The sequence below is a fragment of the Mizuhopecten yessoensis genome, unplaced genomic scaffold (genome assembly GCF_002113885.1).
Source record: "Mizuhopecten yessoensis strain PY_sf001 unplaced genomic scaffold, ASM211388v2 scaffold11139, whole genome shotgun sequence".
Classification (NCBI taxonomy): domain Eukaryota; kingdom Metazoa; phylum Mollusca; class Bivalvia; order Pectinida; family Pectinidae; genus Mizuhopecten; species Mizuhopecten yessoensis.
The window spans coordinates 1,571,396-1,598,711 of record NW_018408899.1 but is presented as its reverse complement, the minus strand read 5'-3'; the positions used below and the strand labels follow the sequence as shown (position 1 = coordinate 1,598,711).

The 27,316-nt window shown below is 36.6% G+C and overlaps 1 protein-coding gene across 21 annotated transcripts in view; it reads left to right on the top strand.

Moving 5' to 3' along the window:
* The window catches only part of LOC110466629 (polypyrimidine tract-binding protein 1-like), a 127,676-nt gene that overhangs the window by 80,090 nt on the left and 20,270 nt on the right, over positions 1-27,316 (top strand). For 17 of the 21 annotated variants that reach the window (XM_021523254.1, XM_021523250.1, XM_021523257.1 and 14 more), the window contains 4 exons: positions 10,820-10,918; positions 25,446-25,589; positions 26,212-26,361; positions 26,643-26,780. In XM_021523254.1, coding sequence (XP_021378929.1) covers positions 10,820-10,918; positions 25,446-25,589; positions 26,212-26,361; positions 26,643-26,780 — 531 coding nt within the window. Of the gene's footprint in view, positions 1-1,626; positions 2,203-2,460; positions 2,512-10,305; positions 10,410-10,431; positions 10,512-10,819; positions 10,919-25,445; positions 25,590-26,211; positions 26,362-26,642; positions 26,781-27,316 lie in introns of those variants that run through there. The other 4 variants (XM_021523258.1, XM_021523255.1, XM_021523262.1 and 1 more) reach the window with 4 other exon arrangements.

Below are 27,316 nucleotides of genomic sequence, written 5' to 3'. Positions count from 1 at the left end.
CTGCTTCTCATATATTTTGGCTTTCTTCTTTTCCCTATAGTCCTTTCTGAAGATCCATTTGAGGATTTTACTTTTGCTCTCGCAACAAACCATGGAAGACCAGACAGAAAGAAGCCAATTAAAAATAAATAACGGATGCTATGTTGTCTAAAATTTAATCGCTGATCTCAATCAACAAAGGTCTTGTTATATACATGACTCCATGAAATGCCTGGTTGACAGAGATTGAGGGAGATACCAATGCTTAAATCTATACTGGAATTTAAGTTAGGTCAGGAATTGTCCTTCATATATACAGGACCGATGAAAAGTCGTATGGTCTGGTGATATTTTAGGTTGATATCATTTGGTTCAACTATAAAAGGTGGGCAATCCTTTTCCAACAACTCAATAATAACTAGCATTTGGGAAGGTGTTTGTTGCTAAATGAGTTCTATTAAAGTGATGTTTTTTTGGGTTTTTTTTAATCTAGTTATGTAACTGGTAATATCAGCACCGGTTTTTTACAGTCATCATTTTATGCTTGTTAATAGGTACAATATCATTGGAAAAACACAATGAAATCTGATGTGGAGAGTCCAGAAAACTTTCAGAACCTGTTTTCATTAATAATGTACCTAAAAGCTCCAGTGTATAATTGAAATGTGTTGTTGTGATGAAAATATTGTGAATTGTGAAAATAATCTTTTTTGTTATCCAAGTTTAAGTGGTTTGTAGAGCCAGATTTAGATATTATGATGAATTAGGCAAAAGCAATTAACTTTTTTCCCTTCCATTTTTCGCCCTAACATGTCTGAAGTAGGCCAAGTTTTACCTGTGATATACCTGTAATTACATACACCTAGCTTACCTGGCGGCAGCCAATTTTCACCCAGTAGGTAGTCTAAATGGATAATGATATTTTATAATTAAAAGTATTTGTGTATTGCTTTGGCGAAGCTCTCGGGTGAAAAGATCAGTAGGAATTCAACCCCAACAAGTTCAGTCCTGATCTTGGCAATTAAGAGGTAAACCCATTCATACCTCATGTATCTACAGTGGACTCAACTGGTCACTAATTTGGATTGACCGATTGTGGTCAGTGGGTGTGGAAGGGTCAAACTCACCTATGCAAGGACTAAAAGGACCTGGTCAGACAATCGAACAGTCATTAATGCCAAGCTGGGCTTCACTGGGCTTTATATGGATTTAAGAAGAAAATAAAATGATCTCTGTTGATGTGCAACATGTGCCCCAAAACTTGCCCCAGCACTAATAAAAGATGAGGGGATGGGCCATTTACCAGTATTGTACAGACGTCCTGATGTCATTGGTTACCTGTTTTACTGTCACCAGATATACTCGATTCAGTAACGAGAAAGCTTTTGTACTGAATTGACAAACCCATCCACAGGCTTTCGCCTACTTTTCTTGTTTAAGGTTGAGTGATTTGAAATGGTTCTATACAGGCCGGCTCCTCGCTGAATAGAGATATGAAGTGAATACAATTTTAACATTACTCTATACATTACATTTCACACATGCCACTATACATATATATATATATATATAAAGAAGAGTGCACATTCTGAGAGAATGTATGGCGTGTATAAATAGCTGCTTAATACCCCGAGGAAATAAGCTGTGGTAGCCATAGTGGTTTATACACAGTGAGTGGGTGACAACATTAAAACGTAGTGTGGGATACAGGACAGTCTCTCTCTTTACTTCGGACTCTTTCTTTCCCTTGCTTGACACTCTGCTACTAACACACTTTTTCCTGGACTGGTTTTTTCCGTGTCCCCAGTGTGTTCTGTGTACCTAGTTCCCTGGCAGTATATTGTCACCTGGAAAGCACTGGACTGGCTGCATTACTTTGGTATTGGCCCGAGTGTGGAGACTATTCAGCCTGACAATAGGGAGATACACTGCCGGCCACTCAAGTATTGCTGCTGCTGCTGCTGCTGACTAGCATTAAGGATAGCTGCCCACTGAGGAACTGGAGAGCTGCCTCACTCCCAACACCACTCTCTTACAGTGCAGCCGTGTGTACTCTCTCTTCACTACTATACTTTGGATACTGGGCCGCTGATTTGACGTGCATGTGCTACTGCTAATGTGGGCTGCTGCTCTTGTTCTCTCCCCCTTAGGTAGCTCTTAGTGAACCACCGGTCACCTCATCACCTTCTCTCTATCTCTCTGCTCCGTCTTCATATGGAAAATGTGAGTATTTTCTTTTCTCGTCATCGTTCGTTAGCACTACACGTCCTGGTTTCTTCATAAACAATAATGCACCGAACTTTAAGGCTTGTCCTTACATTTTTGTGTGATGAGGTTTCATCACACGGTTTTTTTCTGGATGAACGCATATCTCACGGGTTGTTATTTAATGCTGTTTGTTGATCGTGGCAAAACCGCTGTAGTTGTACAGCAGGCGAAATAGTTTTTCTTAATATCAAGCGGGAAGAAATATGCGTTAGTAGTAAAAGCTTTCAGATGTTTCCTTATGATACGGATGTCCCGGTTTGTTGGGTAAGTTGAGACCCTGTAAGAAACTGTCACACACACGGCCACACATTGAACTGGTGTCTTACTATGACTGTGTGTAACATTTCACTCCTATACAGATATAGAGGGTGGAGGAACCCCAGTCATCCCAGACCAGATCAGATCTACTGATTGGGAATCAGGAAGAAATCTCTCTTGTTCAATTGAACTGTCAGTCCTGCTGGTTCTTTCATGGAGTTTTTATGATGGGGCCATTTTCCATGTGATTGATTTCAATAAATCTTTCTTGATTTAGTAATTAAACCATTCCTGCAGTGCTGGAGAATTTTGTTTTCAATTGCAGCTTGTGGAAATATCGATGGTGTGTCACCATCGTGAAATAAGAATTTTGCTGTAGGGAAACAGAAATATTTATGAAGAATATTTAACAAGGAATATTCTGTAATCTGTTTCCAGTTGATTATTTAGATCGACATAGCTCGTCCTAGCTGGATATGAAAGTGTTTTAGGTATTTGTATCATCCGATCAATGGCAATTATCAGCAGAAATACTAGTGAGTTGTGTGCAGTCCTCGGTCGTTTGCATCGCATGCAACACCAGGATGTCAGTGCATATCCCAAATTGCCTATAGCAGAGCCATTTAGGAATAGGTTGTGTACCTTGATTTATTGTGGAAAGTCATTGTTATTTCTGACTAAATCTTATTTTAATCTTCCTCTGGGAAGCATTGCAACCTCAAATTTCTATGGCTTTTACCAAGTTTTATCTGAATAAGTGTGAAATCGTGTTTAGTTTCTATAGATAAATTAACTTCATTAAAAATTATTTTCTACATGGTTTACCCCAGTGAAACTTTCCAACAATCCTAATTTGGTACAATTAAGTTGGAAAAGAATTGTATTACACAAGAAACTGAAGAGAGAAAAAAAGACACATGAGAACATGATGCAATTTAAACGATTGTACAGGACAGTAAAAATCTGACAAATTTACAGTAAGTCAAGTACATTACAAGTTCTGTGAATGTTATGATACAGAGGCATGTAAAGATAGCTATCCTGTAATAAATGGGGACGTTTTTTCCGGCCCACAAAATCTCCTATCTGGGAACATTTCAGTCCAGCGTTTTCTCTGTAAGCCCAGTGAAGTGTAACATTTCAATATGTTGACTCACTCCAACATGTAATAAGTGGACTAATGACATAAACAGCTCGTACTTTATTTATGCTTGTGTGGGTTTCTGACATATCTAATGTATGTGATATGCATATCTGTAGTATCTGTGTGTGAGTAAACTTGTACACTGAAGTAGATGTATATTTATATATATATACAATATTTCATCATGTCTTGAATATAAACGGTAGGGAGAACTGCGTACATGATAGCCATCTTCACATGAGCTGTGCTGGTAAATACTGATAGCAGAAATACATTTGTATGTGCTTTCACACTGTGGCAGAAATTGTATAAAGATGTAAGGTAGGCTGCTTGATAGATGTACAGGTCAGGTCTTTATGACAGGTAGCAAATACATTGTAAGTAAACGAGCTTGTTGCCCTAGCTATGCAGCCAGGTAAAATACTAACAACAAACCCATTAATTAGGTCGTCATCAACGCTCAACGGATTATTTATTTTGTACTTGGCCAACACGACTGGTTTTGAATCAACGACAAACATTCCTCATTTCTGTATAACATTGAAGATTCTATGATACATAAATAGAAAATGTCTAAAATCTACTGTATCTCTCGTACCTGTCACTAAGGAATCCAGGTATATCACAACAATTTCTACCTGTAAACTTAAGAAGCAATTCCAGGTCAGATGGGTTAAAAATATATACTAGTAATTGGGATCAAGTGTTCCGACAGCTGTATTAGGATAATTATTGTATATGTCCCCAACAGGCCAGGAAGACTTTAAACACATGAGGTGGGGTGAAAAAGTGAAATTTATTTCAAATCCTGGATCTTCTATAGAGAAAAACTAAGCCAGTTTCACATGCTATCAGGTTTTAGTTAATCTGAAGGTTTTGTAGTTTAACAAATGGATTAAAAGCTTTAAATCCTATTATTGTAGAAGCCTGAATGAAATGTGAAATTTTCATAACAGTATGGAATTAAATGAATTTGAAAATTGTGTTGCATGTAATCTAGGTAAGGTGATACTTTAATACCCTGAATTGCTGGTATATTTGATGAAATTATTTGAAACCAACTACTTCAAAATAAATAAATGTTGAACAAATTTTTGTTACAAAATATATTGTCGATAAAATCTTTTTGCAAATAAAATGAAATGAAATAGATATCGGATATTGATCAGTTAAAGGGATCTGACGGCGGTTGACCTGTGTTTTCCGCGTTGTAATCTACACAACCCTACTAGTCCGGTTTAATTGAGTTCGTAAACTACCTGCTCTGAGGGATGGTATTTTGGAAGGTTTCAAGAGATCTGCCATCCTTCACGTCCAAGTATACTTTATGACACAAACAGGAGACTAGAAATGTAAATTGGATGGTAATTATACAAAGTGGTTATGTGTAAAGTTGTGTAATTTCATAAAGGTTTTTTGGAGATAACACAGCTAGAAATATTTGACAGCAATATTAGCTATTAGGATGGCAAGCTTAAACTGGAATCCAATATAGGCAGAAATTTAAATGTCGCTATCAATATCCTGATGTCATCACGGTAAACTGTGGGTAAGGCCATCATTTTAGGCATTTTGGAAGGGAATAATTATGTAAATTACCACAAGTGGATATTGCCTGATTGTGCCGATTAAAGACCTGTTTATGTGCCGTGGCTGTAATTATTGTTTGATGCCAGGGGAGGCAGGCATATGATGATTAAGGTTAATATGTTTTAAACGTTTTACCGTAAATACTACAACCTCCGGACAGGCGTGGTAATTATGTTTTTGTTTTATGTAACTATTAACCAGTACAACTAGGGTTCGACTGGTTCACTCTGTATCAGAAAGGGGTGTACTACTCATTAATGGGTGAACTAGTCAAGCATGATACATATAACATGACACAATAGTAGTTAGAGTGAACACATCAAACATATGCTCAATGCCAGTGTGTGGATAATTCATGCTTTACTGAATTTGTAGTTTTTCTCAACTTTTCGAAGCATAGTTTTACTTATGATTGTGAAATAACTGAAGTCAAATAAAGCCATGCTGTGGTTTCAATACGAAAAAAATAAATCAAACATCAACCATCCATGCATACATTGTGTAGTCATTGGTTTCTGTGTGAAATAGTCTCATTAAAAATCAAAATATATGGTCTACTCGAGCGAATCGTACAGACGAGGCAAGCTGTGAACCTGCTGCATGGAGCAATGTTAAGGTACTTTAAAAAGAAATGAAATGTAGTTTATTGACTCCCTGCATGGTTCTATATATATTGTCTAGACTGTTCAACACAAATTGGCATTGATCACAATGTTCTCAAAATCCATCTTACCCTACACCACTTTAACTATTGATTGCTAGTTTAAAGGTCAGTCTGGGGGTTTTCAATGTCAAAAGTCAAAAGTCTTTGGTTGTTTGTATGTGTCAAGTTTATCCAAATAGCTCATAAAAAATATCATGACCTGACAAATTAAACACCAATAAATGGATCTGGTTTTTCTTGGAAGTTGGATTTTATGTTTTTCCTGACCTTTTCCTGGTCCATGTATCTGTTCAAAACTTATTATAAAAAAGTGTACAGATATGTAGTTATTTCATATTTTTATTCCTGAATAATATTTTAATGACATATCATGGTCTAGAACTAAAAACCACTGCAAACCATAGTAATAGTATTTTCCAAAGAATGATTTTGTTGCCTTTTTCCCAGCAAAAAAAGAAGACAACAGTGTTGTGTAAAGAGTACTTACGGATGTTATTGATATGGGTTACTATTATGAGCTACTTAAGGTGTTCATTGCTTTGTGACAGCCAGTTAGTACCAGTTATCATAGGAAAGGTACAGTTAGAGGTGCCGAGGAAGGCATGTCGTGTTTGACATACCAGCACGGTATGGCGAGTAGCCGAGGAAGGCATGTCGTGTTTGACATACCAGCACAGTATGGCGAGTAGCCGAGGAAGACATGTCGTGTTTGACATACCAGCACGGTATGGCCGCAATGACAGTTTTAAGACACCCTGTACATAGTGCAGTAAGTCTGCTGGTTGAGTATGCCACTGACTTGACATTCATTCAAACTGCCTGTGAACTGTTTCAGCCATTAGGACATTGAGGAATGCAATCCGAATGTCGTTTGTACAATATGATGCAGGAGAAACCACAACTGTTTGTGCAGCGTGCACACAGCTTTGTGTACTGGCATAGTCAACACAAATATGCAAACTAGGCTGCACATTGGCCAACATTTTGTGTTTACACATTCGTGCCAATGCTGATATTATGGTTGCTGGGGGATGAAATTGATCTCCTCATATTTTGCTAATTTCTATAGTGTGATTTCCGAGTTTCATGAATTTTATATGGTTATTCATGTTACCATGCTAAACTATCCCATCAATATGCATATATTTTCTCATTTCTGTATTGCAGTCATTTATAAATTTTTAAATAAATCCTTTTCATGATTGCCATGCCAGTATCAAACAACCAATAGATAATGTTTTAACTGTTTGCCGATGTCATCGGTAGATTTAAATAGGAGCTTGGTGAAACTGCTGGAAATAGTCAATTATTCATATGTAATGTAGCCCTCGGCCACTGTCAACGACAGCCGGCCGGTCCTGGACGATTTCTCTGTGCCACTCATATCTTCACCATTAATCCAGTTATCATAGAATGGGGGAAAGCACAACTTCCTCTCTACATCCTCCTACCGGGCTGTGTGCAGACAAAACCAGTATAAACATATACAGTACATTATACTCCTGGGACATTACTAGCAGTATTAAAATAGATCAAGCGTCATTAATTTTATAATTTGTTTAAAAAGTCATTAACGCTGTATTGTTGAGCATGTACAAGTAAAAGGTGGCGATGCTTTATATATATAGTGTAAATGAAATACACTAGAGATAACTTGGTACATCAGTCTGTAAAAAGTACAGGCATAAAAAAAGTGTCCTTTTTTGTCTTCCTCGTAATTACATTAATGGCTCGCCCTAGCAGTACATACCTGATCAAATCATTCTTGATCCAAGAGTGTCAAACACATATACAAATTCTTGTCAATTTTCACACTTCTTTTGTTCTGTAGAACTTGTATTTACAAAGATGTGTCTAGCCAACATGCAAATCAGGTATGGTACTGGCAAAGTTTACATAAGTCAGACCGACATAACAAATCACAGAATGTAGTGGCTTTACGCAATCTAGACCTGTATAAAAATCGGAGTTCACACAGGATAATATAAAGGAAATATATAAGTAGGGGGAATGGATCTGAGACACTTTGATTAACAGAAAATATTAGAGCTGTCGTTTGAAGAAAAAAAAGATTACCAACTTAGTTGTTGCCTGACCTGCAGCACTACATCAAGTGTAATTATGGTAAGCAGCCCGGCCATCAGTTATTATATTAAGTTATGTCCAATTATTGCTGTTGGTCAAATCTCTGAGGTATGACCTGCCATTCCTTTAGCTGTCTGTGGATTATGGAACTGTCCCTGGTGTTGTGTTAAGCCACTTATACAGAAGCAAATTATATATAGCAGCAGAATAAATACATGTACCCACATGTAATTTTCTCGGAGTAATAGTACATTTTTCGTAAAATGATTCTACCAGTTGTGATGTTTGGTAGGGAAAATTTGGAAGAAAAATTTGGTTGACTTCGCTTCATCTGCACAGAGCTGATAGAAATCTCTTGAACAGATGTACAGCTCTTAAGTGCTGTGAAGAACGGTGATAATTTAAACCATCAACAGATTCAAAAGTCTTGGCACCAGGAGATGTACAGTGCCATGATAAGATTAACAGACCAAATAGCACACAGGCAACTGGGGAACTAAAATCTCTATAACAGAAGCCAGTACTGTATAATCTTCTAATAACTGACGTTGGTCAGAGGAACCCCAGCTAGATAGCAGGTCTTGTAGTGTAGAAGAGGTTACATTTTAATATTATACTGGTTTTGGCTTTTGGCAGCCTATCAGTTTGAGATTAATAAAGTAATAATTTAGACAGAAAATAATGCTCTATTAACCCAAGGATGTCCACTTTGTTTCTTGTTCCCCTGAGTTGTTGATAAGGATAATTAGCTTCTGGTTCTTGTCCTTTATTTGAACATTCAGTGTAAAATTTTCAAAAATTAGAACATTTCTGGTATTGCTTCAGTTTTGAAAAGCTGATAGGCAGTGCAAAATTTTCTTTTAATACGCAGCACATAAATTGTACTTGTTTTACATACGACTGTTGTGTTTGAAGTTTTTTGCCTATACTTTCAAAAAGAATTGTGGGGTCTTTGGCCTCTTTGAACTATCATAAAATATATGCAATAATGTAAGTATTTGATAGATGATGATGTGTTTCCATGTAAATTGATAGTTCTCTGTCTGGCTGTTTATCAAGCTTGGAACACACTACACTAGAGCCTGCTTACATTTCAATAGGAGGTTGTATAGACACCAGAACCATTATAAGCCTGTCCTTCTGCTGTGCTGTCGTATATGATTCAGGTCTTTGTGGAGGGGGATTGATTCAACTATGCAAATACATTCATGTCATGCTAATTTTCCTCTTGCATATAATATTTTACAAATTTTACAAATGTGTGATTGCTATTTTCTTTATTTTTTTTTTAAGTTGACTTGATTTTCTACCAATGGTTTTATTATAGCGTTAAGATTTCTGATGAGACAATTTCCTGATTCAAACTGAAGTATATGTTAATTCATTTTAAACCAACCATATTCATGACCCCTTCAAGTTGTGAAATGAGCTAGAAATTAAAAAGTTTTCACAGATAGTTAGGCATGACAGGTTTTTCGGGGAATTTGTGTATAACTGAAGCTTTACCAAACTGAAACGTTTCCCTCGTCAAATCAGTGGACTGTAACTTTCACACATATGTCATTTTAGTGCAGATTTTAGATTTATGTAGAAATGTGGTGTGTAAAACATTATGCGATTGACTGTGATTTGAACACGGACAGCTGTATGGATTTGTACTGATTTAATTTGGAGTAAAATTAAAAACTTTCCAGTTATTTTGTTCTCTTAATATGAACACAGAATGAGTATTGCTGAGCAGTGTGGTTATACTGGCATCATGGTGAACAGTAAAACATATATTACCTGTTCAATATATACGACTCGGAGGACATTTCGTGTTTATTTTGTTGTAGCTTAAATTGAAATGATGGCATCCACAGTGCCAAGTAAAACTTGACTATGAAGCCATTATTTTTGTTCTAAGTAGTTTTTTGAATGCAATCTGAATTGGATAGATGTCTAAACATCAATCCCAGCAGCAGCAGTAGCAAGGTGACACAATTCTACTGTATTTCTAGTTTTGTAGGATTTCTGCAGTTCTGTACCACAAACATTTGTTCTGTATTGATTGCAATGAAACTGAATGAATTATTTCCTCACATGCAAACATCATAAAGCCTGACAGGTCAGTAACCACTGCCACAGTGAGAAATAAAAACCTACATTGGCATTGGATAGTTTGTATTAACTGGGCTGATCTGCACCTGATTTCCATTTGAATTGGCATCCGTTACCTTATTACCATTATATAAAATGGGAATCACCATTAGTTTATTGACTGATATGTGGTACAGGGAAGGTGGAATAATTGAGCGTCATGTCTGATCACGTCTAATAAAGGTACATGGTGTATGTGTTAATGTATACATCAGTACCTCGCATAAAAACACCAGCCCGACGACATTAAGCTGGCCCACCGCACCACACTTCACGACCATGGTACAGGGTTAATACCAATCACCTTTCTATGATCGTCTGATCAAATCATTCAGGATGCATTGATGTTTATTCTTGGAAACTATAACGACTTGTGCTTTATAGGTAATTCGTTTCTGTGGAAAGATCAAGATATTTAGTTGGTGTAAATTTGATCAAGGCATTTTTTAATTGTTGGCCTGGGATGTGATTTTTAACAGAAATGTTATATCCTGCAAATCCGAAGTTTTATAAATATCAACTTGAAATTAAATAAATAATGAAAAAATTTGGAGGAATAATTGCATTATCTAGTGACCATGTTGTGGAATGTTTTATTTGGAAGGAAGTGACATTTTACTTGCCAGAGAATATTTTTGACTGATTGTATAGTAAAAATATCTGACCAGCCATGTTTATTTCTGTCATTACAGAGACCCTCAGACGACCTGATGTCCAGTTCACCCATGATGACCAATGGGACTGGGCTGAGCCCTCAACAGGTCCCTAATGCTGATAATGATGCAAAAAAGGTAAGTTTGTTTTCATTCACCATAGATTGACTGATTGGTTTGAAGTCCGATTCACTACCGAGTAGTTTGGTTATCCAGCAGACTTTACCTTAGAGTAGTACATGTACTTTGTAATAAAACAATTCCATTATCGTTATATATCTCTATTATATCCATACAAAATGTTCTTATAGATGTCAATAGCCTTTTGTATATACACGCCATCTCTGTGACAAGATTTTACAAAATTCTTGGTACATCTAGGTAACAGTGAGAGCATTTATTACCATAAATACAGTACTTCTATGAATCCTAATCTGTTCTGTTATCCTCATATAGCTGTCCAATATTGCCTTGAAGTCACGTTTATACGCTTTTAAGAAATAAACAGTTCCTTCTGCACAAATGAGCAGAGAGTGGAATATATTTGTACAGTTTCTATCATGGTAGAGATCGTTTGCCATAGATAAGGACCACAATGTATATTAGGTCCTTCTGTTTTTTGCCCGAAGACTGTTTTTGTTATTGATTCAAAATCTAGTTATTTGCCTCAGGGATTTTCTTGGTTAATGTAGACAAGTTTATACGGAGAAACAGAAATGTGGAGAACTGATTGGTATCTAGTTCATGGCCGAAATGTTTGATGGTCAATCCGACTGGACAAGGTGACCTCTATGTTAGAGTATATATCTGGACCTGGCCTACATAGATGTGGTAATTTTTGACCACAGGGTATAACATTGTGTACATATTGATCAGGGCGGACTAAATATGTAAGCAGGCTGACTTCTCCAAGTCCCTTAATGTTTTCCAAGGCCACAGATGTGTAAATGCTTGGGCTGTTATGTAAGTCTTGTTAACATGCAGACTCTCAGAATAGCAATCCCTGGCTCGGCTCTGTCAAAAGCATTTTTTTTGTCTTTCAGAAATGAGTAGATCCGTCATCAGTTGTAGATGTGATGACCGTGTCATGAGGCTTGTTTTCAAAGTCCATTGTTCTAACGTGCATTCTGTGTTAGTTTAACTATTAGACATCATTTGGAAAAACAAACATTTTAGTAATCAGTGACTGAATTATGATTATCCCAGAATTTTTTGTTTGTCGGTGATAAGTGGATTGTTCCTGTGGATACAATCAACTTTGTATATTGGCAAACATGCAGTTGTGGAAAATACGATGTAGCAATCAGTCGAGCTGTATTCTACCAATCGAGATTTTTGTTCCATCAATAATAAGTATTCACCCATCGCTAGCTGGACTGAAATCTTGTGGCCAAGATTCACTGGGCATTCGATAGATATTGGCAAGCCTGCATCCCTCACCAAGTGACATTGCTGTAGCTGTATTTTGTATGGACCATATGTGTTGCAACTGTCAATACATGTCTAAAGGTGTATTTTCTGTATATATAAAGTTTGGCCAACATGCATGCACATGCATAGGAGCTCTAGGTGTACACTTCTAACGGAGTTGTACTGTAAGCAGGTCAGACTGGTGCACGGTAAACCTCACTAGCCTTGATAGGGTGCCAACATCTCCAGCAGCCGAAACAAGCAAAGTTATGTTCCCTTCTTTCTCAAATACTATGGAAAACCTTAATAAAAACATGTCTTCAATTAGTGTATGTAGGAAAAGTCAGAGGTTGATGCCCTTATTTAGGTTAGATGAATATTAACTGTATTTAAATTGATTGCTTGGGACCTGAAAGATAACTCATGCAGTTAAGTTCCTATGTTGTATGTCTGTCTTCATCAAAGCATTCTTTCGTTAGAGTGAAAAAAAAGCTTGATGTATAAGGCCCTGCACAAGCAGATAATGAATCCTGCATACAAATTTGCCCATTGTAATGAGGTGTGATTCTCATTATCAAAATGTTAGGATAGAGGTTCAGTCTTGTCAATGGTAATACTTGTAATCAGTTTGAGGGGAGACTTGTAAGTAGACTGGGCAGTGTTTAAATCCAGCACACAAGTCTTTAATGTGAAGGTGTGTTGATGGAGGGACCTGTTGAGGTCAGGGGCGGGGTAAATAATGTACTCCACATGTACCAATGGGTTTAATTCCTGCTTGGCATGTTACTAGTTACTTGTCTGGTCAGTGTAGTGTACTGCTAAATAGCTGAGAATGTCCCACAAATTGCTTCAGGCTTACACCCAGATCCAAGGGCAAGATAGAGTCAGTTGTAAACTGTCTTGAAATAAATAACTTGATATTTTGATGTAAAACAAAAGTCGTATCAGTTGTCCATTGTTAATGAATGGATGTTATTTTATCAGTCAAATGAAGGGCTGAAATATTATGCATTTATTAAGAAAAATATACACAACAGAAAGTGCATCAGTGAAACGTGATAAATCACGAATCCACTTGACATTCCACAAATTCTTCACCAAAGATGTGAGAGAGAAAAGTAGACTTCCCAATTTTATTTTCAGTTTCAAATTCCAATACAGCTGCTTGAGTTTTCTAGGACAAATTTTGAGCTTTATGAAATCTGAAATATTTGGCGAGAAATATTGTGAGACAGATGTGTTTCCTTGGTTACCAGGTGTTGGGATACCATCTGCGCAATGGCAGTGATCACACACTAAAATCTCATATCAAGTTATGTTATGGAAATTCCATCATTCTGAGGTGGTTGTCATGGACAATATCCAAAGGAAATCGATGTCAGAAATTCAACCTTACAGGAATAGGGCGATATAATCTGTGATGTTGTTGGTCATTTTAAAATGGTGTCCCATAAATTTATCAGCCTGCTGCAGACTTCTTGAAGTGCCTTGACAATTTTTGACCTTGTGTCATGTTATCGTGAAATCTTTGTCTAGAAACATCTCTAAGTGACATCAGAAGTTTGAGTAAACATGTACCAGGCAACAGAGGAGAAGTTTGAATACATAACCATCAAGTCTAACCCATTTTAACAATGTTATATTAAGAGTTCATGTTTGCGCATGAATATTACTCGGTATTGTGTAAATTTCTGAATCACCTTTTCATATTTATTCTACAACAGCCTATTCAAAAATCTCGTTATAAGATTCCGTATGTTACTTGTATAAATGATTTGTATGAAGTTTTTATCGTACTCATATTCCTGTAAAAGATGTTTTCAGAAAACCCAACATGAAAGTCTGAAAAGAAAAAAAAAAATTTGTCCGAACTCACTAAAAAGAGTGTGTTTGATATATAAAGAACTTGATAGAATAATCTTTCCTTAAAAGAATCATTTATTAAAGCATTTCCGGGACTCGACAGGGAGTAGGCTAACACAGACCAGGGGCACCTGTTATAATTAAATACAGCGTTTTAAGTAGGCTACCACAGATATTTAACTCCCCAAATCAAGATTTTGTTGTAGGGTTTTTAGCTTGCCCAGCTTGTATAAACATTACCAGTGGAGAAAAACATACACCATCTTTGTAAGCCATCATGTGATTTTATAGATTGCTATCTTTTGTTGTATACTCTTGGTAAGGAAAAAATTTGTTTGAAATTTTTGGAAAATTTATTTGAAAAGAAACTTGGCCAGTTACAATCAAGTTTAAAACCAAGCATTATTAGAGGAAAAAGGGCCATCTGAGAACAAAATGAGTATTTCACTTTTCTCTAGTTATTGTGACATGAACTTTTTTTTTTAAACTTAAATAAAATATTCTTTATAATGTATTTGATAAATGGGAAAGAAGGAGTTACCTTTTTACAAAATACCAAAGTGTATTTAGGAAAACCAGTATATGTGTATGACATAACGGCGTGCCCATGTCTGCCATGTGACAAATCAAAGAGAGTGTCATTAAATGTGTGTTGTATGTGACAAATGAATGCAGTGTCTTTGTGTGTGTGGTGTGGAAGTTAGTTTTAGAGTTCATCTGCCAAATCAAATATCCTGAGATCAAAGCCCAGGGCATTTATAACCATAAAGGCCTTTGGTAATCAGGGCAATTGAGGAGTTGGTGTGCTAACAGTTTTATGATGGCCATTAGACTATGATGTGTTGGCAACTGTGAGGATAAGCGGATAAGATAGCAGGCCTTAGGCTTAACACTAATATTTACGTTTGGAGTAAATTAGAGTGGAGATTTTCTTTGAAATTAGAATGATCTCCATGGTTTTGAGTTTTTTTGGCAGTATTCACTAGTGGCCAGCTAGGTGTTGACATAGATAGGATACAAGATGGGAGTTTTCTTACAAATTCTTCAGGGCAAAAATGTTATAGGTTTGACCCATGGAGAGCATATCTGGATCTCACAATACAGGTGGGAACTAATTTGTTTATTTCTCACAGCATCAGGGCTGGCCAGATATAGCTCCAGGACTGTTTGACCCCCAGCTTAATTTAATTTAGGTGCCTCCTAAGAAAATACATAGACATTTATCTGGACAGGAGGTTGCAATGATTTCCTGATAACTTCTATGTGCTTACAGTATCTAGATCCTTGATCCATGAAACCCTATTCACCTTACTGCAAGTTTGTTAACTGAAAAGATGTGTGCTTCAAGCATGTTTCCAAGTGTTATTGCTCATTTACCTACCATATTATATTACAACAAAGTTTCCCTAAATTATGACATACAATGGCAGCATCAGAAACCTGAAACAGATAAAGTAGGGCCGTGATGTGAAAGATACCCCATCTTATATCTGTCTATGTGTTAATTGCCCATACCTGATAAGATCACATACAAAGAGTTGGCACCTCGTCCCTTTTGTACATACTAAAATATTTCGCCTTCTAAAACACCTTAATTCTTCAAATAAGAAATATATTTTTGTATTTCCTTAAAATAAATGCCATGAAGTTTGAATGCATGCTTGTACTTGTCTTAATGTTAATGTAAATTAATTAATGAACTGGACTCTCGTCAGCGGATTTCTTGAGTGATTATCATAAGGTTCTGAATAAGGCTAGAATGGTATGTGTGGAAGTAGGGTAGAAATATGTTGGCAGTTATAGTGGTTTGGACGCAGCCAGTAGGAAATTCTTTGATTTCTTACACTGCTACATACAAAGATATTGCAGATGTCATAGGCTGTAAGAGTTTCTACTACAATCTGACATCTCTCAGATTTAGCACACTGCCAAATGTACAAACTAACCTTGTTGTGGTTGGTGATATCTAATGTATATGGTTGTACATCATACATGTAGTTTCAAGTTGCCAACAATTATTTCTACAAAGCTGGGCAAATGTACACGCTTACAAGTAGGTATAGACAGTTGCTTGACTTCTGTTAGAATATGCTCAGAAAAATCTGTAGAAGTAGGCGATGAATTGGGAGCTTTATGAGCCTGGTATATTATGACTATTACTGTATCAGACACACTTTCTGTCAGGTAAATCTTTCCGTATTGGACCTATCTTGATCGAGCCTATGGAGTATGTGCGTTAGAGATACCTTCATTGACCTTGTGTGTGGGAGGGACATGGATGGCTAGCTTCACCTGCAATATTACACTCGGATAAATAATAGTCTGTCTGAAATCCCGGTTAAAAACGTGTTGTTGATTTGTTACTGTAGTCCAATAGAAATGATTTGTTAGAAGCCGCCCACATTGTATCCTGTGTTACGCAATAATTCTCAAATATACAACAAGCCAATCTAGTTGCAATCCTAATTTTTGTCTGTAGATAAAAAAAGTATCACCTGGTTTTTTTTGTAAAGCTAATTACACATGAAATTTTCTACTTCCTGTAGAAATACAATAAAAAGCATTGTAAATTTAAGATACATTGTTTCATAAATCGTCCCCAGTAGATTGCCTAATGGTCCTGCGGTAAACTGTTTAAAACGTTGTCTATGTGGTCAGTGATGAGATTTGTATTGACTGCATGAAGTTCTCCGGGAACAATCTGTTTATTGCCTCGTGGCTGTCACATCAGGGATGACCACAGTATACATATATATATATATATATACTCAACACATTTAAACCTTTGTCACGTTTGCCATTAGCAGCAATACTTCTTCATTGTGCTTGCTCAAAGAGGCCATCAAATAAATTTACTTGTTAATGCTGGTCTTTTGAAATAAACATTCAACTGCATTTTTGGTGAAGTTTTGAAATTTAACCTCTTTAATAAATAACATTTGTGTAGAATATTTAATAAAGTTAATGGCTTAATTTTAATGGATTCAAGTTAAATTCTGACAATATTTTTAATTTAATTGTTATTTCAGTTACAAAATTTAAAAAGATCAGTGTGAAAATATTCTGGTTTACAGCATGAGTAATGTAAAGGATAACAAAATTAATGATTAAGCTTTTAAATGTTCTAATCCCTATTTCAGAATTAAAAGCAAATATTCAATTTGGATCGAATACATGCATAAATCTATTTCAACGAATCGAGCAATTACAACTTAATGAAGTCTGGTGATTTTTTCAACCATTGGAGCTGTTCATGAGGTTATAGTGAAAAACTAGTACAGACCTGTCCACATTTTACTGCATTTTTCAGTCATCAGAGCTGTTCATCAGGTATAGCACAGTGCTAGTGTGGACTTGTCCATATTTTACTGCATGTCTGCCTTGTACAGATTCTGTTTGTTCATTCTTTTTAAAAATATCTTCCATTAAAAAATTTAGTGAGTCATTTAGGCGAATTAAACTGCACATTTGTAGAACAGTCACCGTTAAACTTGCTGGTTCTGTTGCCCAACAGTTAACATTAAAACTTGCTGGTTCTGTAAAGTTTCCTAATTTGAATTATGACAAATGACCTAGGGAATTGGAGAATCCGGGTTATAGTTTTATTGTGTGCAGGTATCTGTACTTATTTTCAAAAACAGACAGAAGGGATGAATCGAAAGTGACAATATTGGAGTGTAACAGCTTTACACAACTAACCAATCGCTGGCTGTTAAATATTAAATGACTGTTGTTATGAATTCTGATTTGCTGTATCTGCATGACCTTAGTTGACCTTGATGGTTTGGGAATTGATTTGTGTGACAGTGGTGGTTTCCAAGTTGCTCTGTCTTGAATTGGTGGATTTGGAGTTGCATTCTGTGACTTTGGTGGATAAGGAGTTGCATTCTGTGACCTTGGTGGATTTGGAGTTGCATTCTGTGACCTTGGTGGATTTGGAGTTGCATTCTGTGACCTTGGTGGATAAGGAGTTGCATTATGTGACCTTGGTGGATAAGGAGTTGCATTCTGTGACGTTGGTGGATAAGGAGTTGCTTTATCTGGTGGATTAGGATTAAGGGGGGAAAATGTTTGACCTTGGTAGATTAGGGATGGCTTTGTTTGACCAAGATTCGTTCAGAGTTGCTTTGTCAAACGCTTTCTCACCAGGAAGTAAATATACTTGAAAATGGAAGTAGCATAAGATATGCCCCAGATTAGTTGTTTTTTTCATCAATCAGCAAGATAAAAGGATAGGTCATCATGGTTATGAGATGTTTTGTTTTAACCTTGTGGGCTGGTATTATGTACAAAGAATACCATCCGATAGGTGAAATCTCTGCCAGGCTGTATAGCAGGCTTTCATGTCAAACCAATATCATGTAAAGATCTTTCTTGCAATTTTAGAGAGCACCAAAACAGTTTGTTCATCAAGAGAATATATTGGGGAAGATTACCTTGATTTTTGATATTCCTTGAAGGCATGCTATGTTTCCGCAGGATCAGTGAATGTTGTGCATAATCACATCGTGAAATATTTGATCATGGCTGCAGACCATTAAGTTGGATCAAAACATGCGATAATGTCTAGACTTCTAGGAACAAGTTCTATTGATTTGTAAATACAATTTTGCAATTTAAAAAAACTGTGGAATTCATTGGTGATGCCCTTTGAAACAATCTAATGCTAATTGATACAAGTTGGACATGAGGGAAGACAGAAAAAAAGGGATGCAAATTGAAAAATGAAATTTTAATTTACTGGTTTGTTCATGTTGATATTATCATATAAATTGAAGCATGGTTATTAAAAGTCATGGAAGTGTTATGATAAAATTTCTGTGTGAGTAATGATGGCAAACAAAGAGATAGAGTTGACAGGTATGTGCAGTATTGGAGGGAGATCACACTGGCATGTCCAGGCAGCCATACAAAAAACTTGTAGGTTCTTCCATATTTCACATTGATTGGGCTATTATTTTGATATGATAGCAATTATTGATTTTCAAAACCAAGTTGTCATGAAATCTGTGTATAACTTTTCCACCATAGGCTCCGTCCTCGTACATTTCGTTACCTGTCGGGGGACCTGGCTTGCATCCTTAATTTGCCTCCATTACGGGTCTGATGTGGCTGACATATCGGGACTGGATCTACACTACTGATCTGTAGCTGTCTCCAGGGCCTAGTCGTAATTTATCACCATGGCACCAACAGGGCAGCCCGTGGCTCATCTATACCTCAATCTCATTGGACAGTTGACCATGTGTTGTCATGGCAATGGCAGCAACACACCATATCAAAAATTTGGTCACGATTACCATTGTTTTTACCATTGTTTTTAGCAGACACACTTTGACATCTTGTTTGGCCCTGATTGTACATTACGGCATGATAAGAGGAGTACTTTCTATATCAGTATGGGTCATTGTTGTCGCAAAGTAGGAACATTTCCACAGTTTAATGTTTTTACCCTGACTATTAAATGTAATGGATAAGAGAGTGTCTGGGTGATTGCACAATTTCAAATTGTGGGATGACATTTTCTGTAATGTCAGACATACAAGCTAATAGGAATCACCGTTATCCGTTGTTGTCAAGGCAACGCAGAGATGAAAAAATAAAATGTGTAAACAAGCAACATCTAAAACCATGTTAGAAATTCTTGGCACACAGGTATTATTTCCGATTTAGATGGAATGTCATTTGACAGATTTTTTGCCCTTAATCCATAGGAAATTAAAATTTGATAAAGCATACTGTTCTTTGTTTGCCATCTGACAAAAGTTATGCATGAAATAGCCATATATAGATGTCAATTACCAGGTATTCATATTTGAAGGTGACTGGCGAGACGATGTACCTTGTTACATTTCCTGTCAGATAACACAACATTCTATAGTTTTGCTTTAAACATGATTACTGGGGATAACTCGACTCAATATCCAGAGTGATCGATAAGATGGTGAAAAAAATGTTTAAAAAATGTTTTGAAATATGGATGTTTTTATGAACCGAGTCACGAACTGATATTTTCAATGGACTGGCATCCAGTGATTACTTCATTTGTAGTATATGAAGATTAATTCATCATCTGCAGATGAACTGTTCAGAGGAGACATAAACTGGAGCGTAACACCAATAAACAGAGTTTTCTATATCCAGATTTCACGGTCGATCATTAATATTTATCAGGCGATATCCATGTGGGGGGATTTTCATCCATCCCTTCTGCCCACTTCACCTCCATGCAATGCCAGAATTCACTAATCGATGCATAGGGCTTGTGGTTCTTGCAGTCTTGTTTGTTCATCTCGGACCCTGTTCTTTATGGTGAGAAATAATGTAAAATCAAACTGGATTTGGCTGGAATTTAGCCAATTTATTCTAAACATAAATGTCTCGTCTAGATTGTCCACTGTTGTAGCATCAGTGTTTCTGTAGATATTTATTACATGGCAACTTTCTTTTTCAGTGAACACACCCTTGTTATATTTTCCATATGACGCATGTGACATAACCTATGACTAATGATAATGAAACGACGTTGCAAACTTCAGAATTATACTATGACGTCAAAAAGGAGACAATAGATCTAGAGTCGAGATGATGGAATTTTTCACTGAACGACCTTAATGTTTTTCTCAATATTCACAAAACATTCTTGATCATGCGGAGAGAAAAAAAGGATGTTAGATCATTTTTCCATTTCATGACTGTTGAAAATTGTCTTATTTTTGCCGGAGGCTCGTGTAAACAAAAATTCTTCGACTGGTTTTGTAGATCTCAAAAAATAATGGAGACTCCGATAAGATCCTGTTATATATTCACAATTGAAAAAAAAACACCTTTTAGATATCAAAATTGCATTTCTCTGAAAACAAGATAACACTTGAAAGCATTAAATATTACCTTTGTAATCTTTACATTTATTAACAGACAATTGAGTTTAAAATTTATAAATAATGGGGAGATAATCAGTGTTGTCCAATAGGTGAATATGTGATGGGTCAGTTGGTAGAATTAAAATATGATTGATTTATCTCAGGTAATGGAAAGATAGTTTTGCCAGTAAGAAAATGATTAAAGGATTTGGTCTGGAGTTGCAAAGTCTCTATAGAAAGATTATAAATGCTTTAGCACTAAGGCTTATGGTTGACTGTTTAAGTCTACATATTCACTGGTTCAACCGATTAATTAATATAGGTGGATAGCGCTCAGCCATTACTTCAACTCACAAACCTGTCAAGATCATTTTGAATTTCTTTTTTTAATGGATTCCAATTTAAAGTGTAATGGCTTTTGATAAAAGGTATGGTGACAGATTCCTGTCACGGTTTACCCTCCAACGAACATTGATGATATTTAATTGAGCCCTCTTTCTTTCGGATATTTATCTTTAGACTGTGATTCAAAGATGTGGATATTAGTTACACGGGACGTCACCAATCATGAAGATGTCAAAGCATGTGGGAATGGTAGTCCATCTGTTGAATATTTAGGTAGGATTCCTGATCGGGGTGGTAGGGTACTCTAGTCATTACCAATTAATTAATAAAACTACTGTACAGCTCGGCTTTTTTATCGTTGTTGATTTAATACTCATTCATTTCGATAAAGAAAAATTGTTTTCTGTTGTGGAATGAAAAATACATTACAAGATGTTAGTGATCAGACTGTATATGTCCCTGATTATGCCTTTTAATCAAGTTTGATCTCTGAGGTCGGTCTTGATCTGGGGTCATTTGAAAGTCTGGGTATTTGGCTGCAAATAAACCCTAGCATGTTCTGTAAATTGGACTGTCCCTTAACCCATGTAGGCGAAATAGTAGGATTATGACTTACACTTGTGAATGAAATCAAATTTTCCCCAGATTAGTCCTTAAATCTTTCTGTTAATGCAATAGGGTTAAGGAGGTGTAAAAGGATTGGATTTAAAGCAAGCATTGAAATTCTTGTAAACCTCTTTTCACTTTGTCAGCAAAAATGTATAGGCATGTTCAGTGGATGCCCTTTTGGTGGGTTTCCTTCAACCTAACAGAATATTTTAGCTTTACTTGGAAGATAATGGAAACGATGCCAGTGGGATATCGTTTTTTGTCTATAGAGTTGGATCGGTGGACAAAGGCGGATGGTAGTTTAAGCTATTAGAAAAATTGCAACAGACACGTCTGACTTTTCCCAAAGTCAGTTAGAGAGTTGCAACATTACACAGATGACGCACTTTAAGGTAGTGCGTCACTTTCCCAGGAATCTGGCCCGAGCCGATTCCTTAAGGAATGCAGTAGAAGAGCATGACCCATTAGGACTAGCTGAATTTAATTTCTTCCCATTGTTCTGGGGAGAAATGTCACTAAATATGTAGGTACCTGTCTGATGCTTTAGTCGGCATGTTACCATGTAATTAATTCTGGAGCTTCGCCCTCCCTGAAGATTACATATGACCACTCTGAATACTTTTCTTATAAGGGCTGGTTGGCAGTCACACTAACTGTTTGTGTTGTATGCGGGGTTCTGTGGCTATTTGCGACATACACCAGGTTCGGAGGGGAATCCCTAACTGAATAGGATCCGAGATGAGGGATCTGGGGGATAAGTTTGTATGAATGATGATGACGGAGGTGATTGGCAATGGATGTGGAGACTGGAATATGTGTACACTTGGTATAAACGCTGTGATCTGGTGCCTATTGATCTGTCCAGTCCCAGAGACACGTCAGTACATACACTCAGTCCACGTCCTTCCACGACACAGGAGGCTGTGCGTATATATCATATATATATACACGCAGGTCGAACCCCTTATTTTTTACTGAAGAGCTGTAGGGTTTTTACGATATGATAAATATCTTCAGACATGCTTTAACAGTAGGAATATTACTCTGAGATTAATATGCAACTATTAGTCAATAGAACTTGAATACCCTAGACATGGTAATATAATGGAAGTTTCTAGCTCAAACTTAGTGCTGGCCTGGTAGCTTCAGATTGCTGTGTGATTTGGCTCTCAAGTCTAGCTATCTTGACAAAAGTTGGCAGGCGGTCCACATTTACTTATGGAATGAGGGAGTGCTCCTCATTTTATCGAATTTAAATTCAAACAAAATTTAATATTTTTGTGTTAATGTAAACTAGATATTTAAAATCCATTTATAAAATTTAAATTTAAACAAAATTTAGTATTCTTGTATTAATGTAAGCTAGATACTTAGATTCCTTATTTTTTTCTCTCTCAAAATATATGTTATCAAGTATTAAAGTTTTAAATAAACCCATTATATTGTTAATTGATTCACTGATGAATTTTTATGCCCCAAAGCAAAAGATTTTTCTTAAGTGCACGATAAAGTTAAAAAGAAAATCTAGGATATTAGTATGTGTTTCGTGATATGTGTGCATGTCCCTGTGGGGTTTATAATTCTGGTGTTGTATGGTGGCATTTGTATGTAAGTGTGAGTGATAATGTCTATTATTTGTACAATGGCTACATGTCGACACGTGTCCCGCTATAGAAATCCACTCGTTCACATTAACATGCATGACAGAACGCCAAAGTAAAATCACTACTGCAATATGTTGCCCAATGAAATATGACTGTAACAACTTGTAGGGGATTACAAGCGCAGGACGGGTATCGATTTTCCAGGTGTATATGGGGACATATACAACTCAAACAATTGAAATAGATACTCTGGGCTATACATACTTCATATTGGATAATCCTATCTGTTTTTACTCTGATGCTCTATAGAAAAAATCAGTAAGGAAGTACGTAACAGCCTGCTATCAAATGAAGAAATAGTTAGGTGCCTCCCTAGGATGATCCCTGTCATTGTCATTTTCATGACACGGGACGCTTTCTTAGAAATAGATTTTTATTGCTTCAGCTTTTAGCAGTATGTCACATGTTGTCGGACAATGGTGTCCCAAGAATGAAATTGTTGGATATCAATACTTTTGGTTTAAAAAAATATTATTGTACTGTGCCAAGATATGAATAATTAATTTTTACTCTGTGTATTAAAGTTATAGATTTGGTTATAAACATTAAAAAAATGGTCTGTTTATAACTGCGTTTTAAATGAAGTAACAAACATATAATAAGCCATTTATAAAATTGTAAAGCACTTCGTTGTTATCCAGATTGGAAATGTAAGTTGTATCAAATCTGACACTGCAGGATGAAGGCATTCGATTGGGTTTAATTGAATTTTAAAATTGGCTTTATTAGATTGACAAGATCTGGCTTCTATGTCACTTGATTGTCTTTGAAGATGTTTTCTGTGCAGAGAAAGATGTTATGGTGTGTGTTCTCTCAAACTATTCTCCAGTTAATTGTGTGCAAAACAAAAATTATGAAAGAGAGGCGGGACAGAGATCTCTCCAAAATGGCTGGTATTCCATCTTCACAAATCTCGTAAATAAAAATAAAAACAACTTTCACCAGCTCTTGTGTTATTAATCAAATTGAGAATTGTAGTCTGCCGTTTGGGTATAGAATTAAAAATCATTAAATTAGAAGAGACATATCCGAGTGGATAACAAAACTGGAAAAAGCTCATTACCAGTGATAAATCAACATAAAAGCAGTGATGACCAAACAACAAGCGGGCCTATAGTTGGCTGAGAGCGGCTGACAAAGTGAATGCAGAATCTTGGAATGATAGATAAAAGTTGAAATTGATGTTGGGAGCAGTAACTGCACTGACGTGAAGATGGAAAGAGACATGGAAATTCAATTTGATAATGTAAATACTGATTGGCAACGGAACGGATGAAGTGGGTGACGCACAACCTGGCGCGACCGTGCCACAGACCTGGCCGACATGACATGTCTTTCTGTGTCACTCTGTGCGCGTTGTTTGATGACCTCCTTGACACCAGTCCAAGGTGTGCGTCTGGGGGAATCTCCGCTTCTCATTGGTTTACCTACACCTGATTTGTTCGGATACATTCCAATTTATTGGCTTAGGGGTATACCCTTGTCATCTAGATTGCTTGGCATTTTGGTCTAAGGGATGAATTGGTTGTCATTTCAATTGGTCTAGAATCGGTCTTTTGCCTTTATGTCTGGATTCTTTCATATATTTTCTGTAAACCTAATCAGTGGAAATTCCTATTGGGGCATTTTATCGAATATTCAAGCGTTATCCTGTCTCATCTGAAAATATCTAAAGATTGTTTTTTGTCGATTACCTTACCGTTAATTTTTCACTAACTTGGAAAATTAAAGAGTTATGATTCTACTTTCAAAAAAGTTCTGAACTTTCCATATACCATCAGTGAGCAATAATTCTAAAATAATAATAAAATTAAAGTACATGAAAAGAAAATGGATTCCCTGAAGGTTACTCTTTGTAAATTATCAATTGTGTTACGTGTTCTATATACTGTAAAATTTGTATAATTACAGGTCAAACTGGAGCAACCCCCACAGGAAATTTCACGTGTGATTCATGTCAGAGGCATTCCAGAAAATGCTACTGAAGCTGAGATCGTCCAACTTGGAATTCCCTTCGGCAAGGTTACAAATGTGCTGCGAGTCAAAAAGAGCCAGGTATGCCAATTTCAATTGAATGTCATGTAATTTTGTCAGATCCTCGCCAATATTGAGGTCTTGGCCTGCACGTTTCAATGAAAAATGGTCAATTACTGGCCATAGATGAGGTCTTTGTTGCATTTTGTCAGCATTGGGGGGTGGGTGAGAAATATAAATCAATACCCGTCATCAAGTGATTGTGTTTCTCAGATTACCATCTGGAGCCTGATGAGGTAATAAAATAGAAATTGCTCAAGATAAACCGACCATGGTTATTGATAGCCCTTTAATTGTTACAAAAGTGGCATAAACACTCTTTATATTATTTAATTTATTGGCATATTTACGGCTCGTCTTGCACGACCCTTACGTGTGAAGCTGTATAGTCACAGGAGACTCTTAGATGGAGAAGGTTTTACTGTATAGTTACTACATTAGCAGCACTCGTGTACGCGAAAATGCTCTAACCATCACGTGGCAGAGGAGTACCGTTTTATTTCTGACAAAATCTGTGATAAAATACTCAGATTAGTATTTATAAAGGTATTGTCCGTTCTATTGGGCTATTAAACGTCACAAATGGTGGGTTGTAAAAGAGATATACTTGTGCATAGAAGGTTAAACACGTTTTTCTCTGCAGGCCTTTCTGGAGATGGAAACTGAAGATAGTGCATGTGGAATGATAAAGTACCATTCCACCTCTAACACTGCATTGATCAGGGGCAAACACGTCTTTATACAGTTCTCCAAACACAAACAGTTGGTCGTGGACCAGATCAACTCACCACAGGTAAACAATCCGCTCCCAGGTATTGATGAAATCAAAGACCTGTACCTAAAATCGTATCCGTTATAGTTATGCAAAAGTCAAATTTTAGTTCCTGCTTTGAAGTTGTCAATTGTTACAGAAAACTATATATCTGGGGAAAAAAACAATAATATGGCACATTTATGTCATATAGCAGAACTTTAGGGTCTGGAAATTGTGACTGAAGTTAGAAATTAAACTGGATTTATTCCATTTATATTTCTCATTGGGTTTTGTATTGATGTGATTTTCACTGTTTCCAGAATGCAAGTGCTAAAGCAGCAATTTTGGCAGCAAGTGAAATGTCCAATGATATCCCCCAGTCCGACAGCACACGATCCATCCTCCGAGTCATCATAGAGAAGTTACTGTACGGAGTCGATGTCTCAACCCTGCATACAGTAAGTACCGGAGGGGTTCCTATTATGTGATGTGGGTAGCCACTCTAAACATAAGTTATTTTTAAAGATCTCTACTTATAGACTGATAAAGGGATTGGTCACTGGTATTATGACTGAGGCATAGCAGACCCTGGCTATTGTACGCTGCTACATTAAATCGGGCAGTAAAGTAAAAATTGGGAGAGGCGATCCATAAGGATGTGAACACGGACTTTAGCCTTTACCGATTCATTCCACTTTGTCATGTTACATAGGTATCCTATAGTAATTAACTGTATATTGATTTTTCATGCGATACAACAAGATTTGCAGTTAACTTGTTATAGCCGATGTTTATGACGGACATTAAATGGCATTTATGACCAGGAATAGGACAGTACAGAGCATTGCCCTTGGTTACAGATGCCTGCAAAAAGGACAGGTCTTCTACCGGATGTGTTTGCAGACCATTGGTAGTCGGGAGACACCTGATACAAATACATTGCTCGCTGAACTTCATTACTCTGTCATGTTCTTTAGTAGATTTTGATGATGTT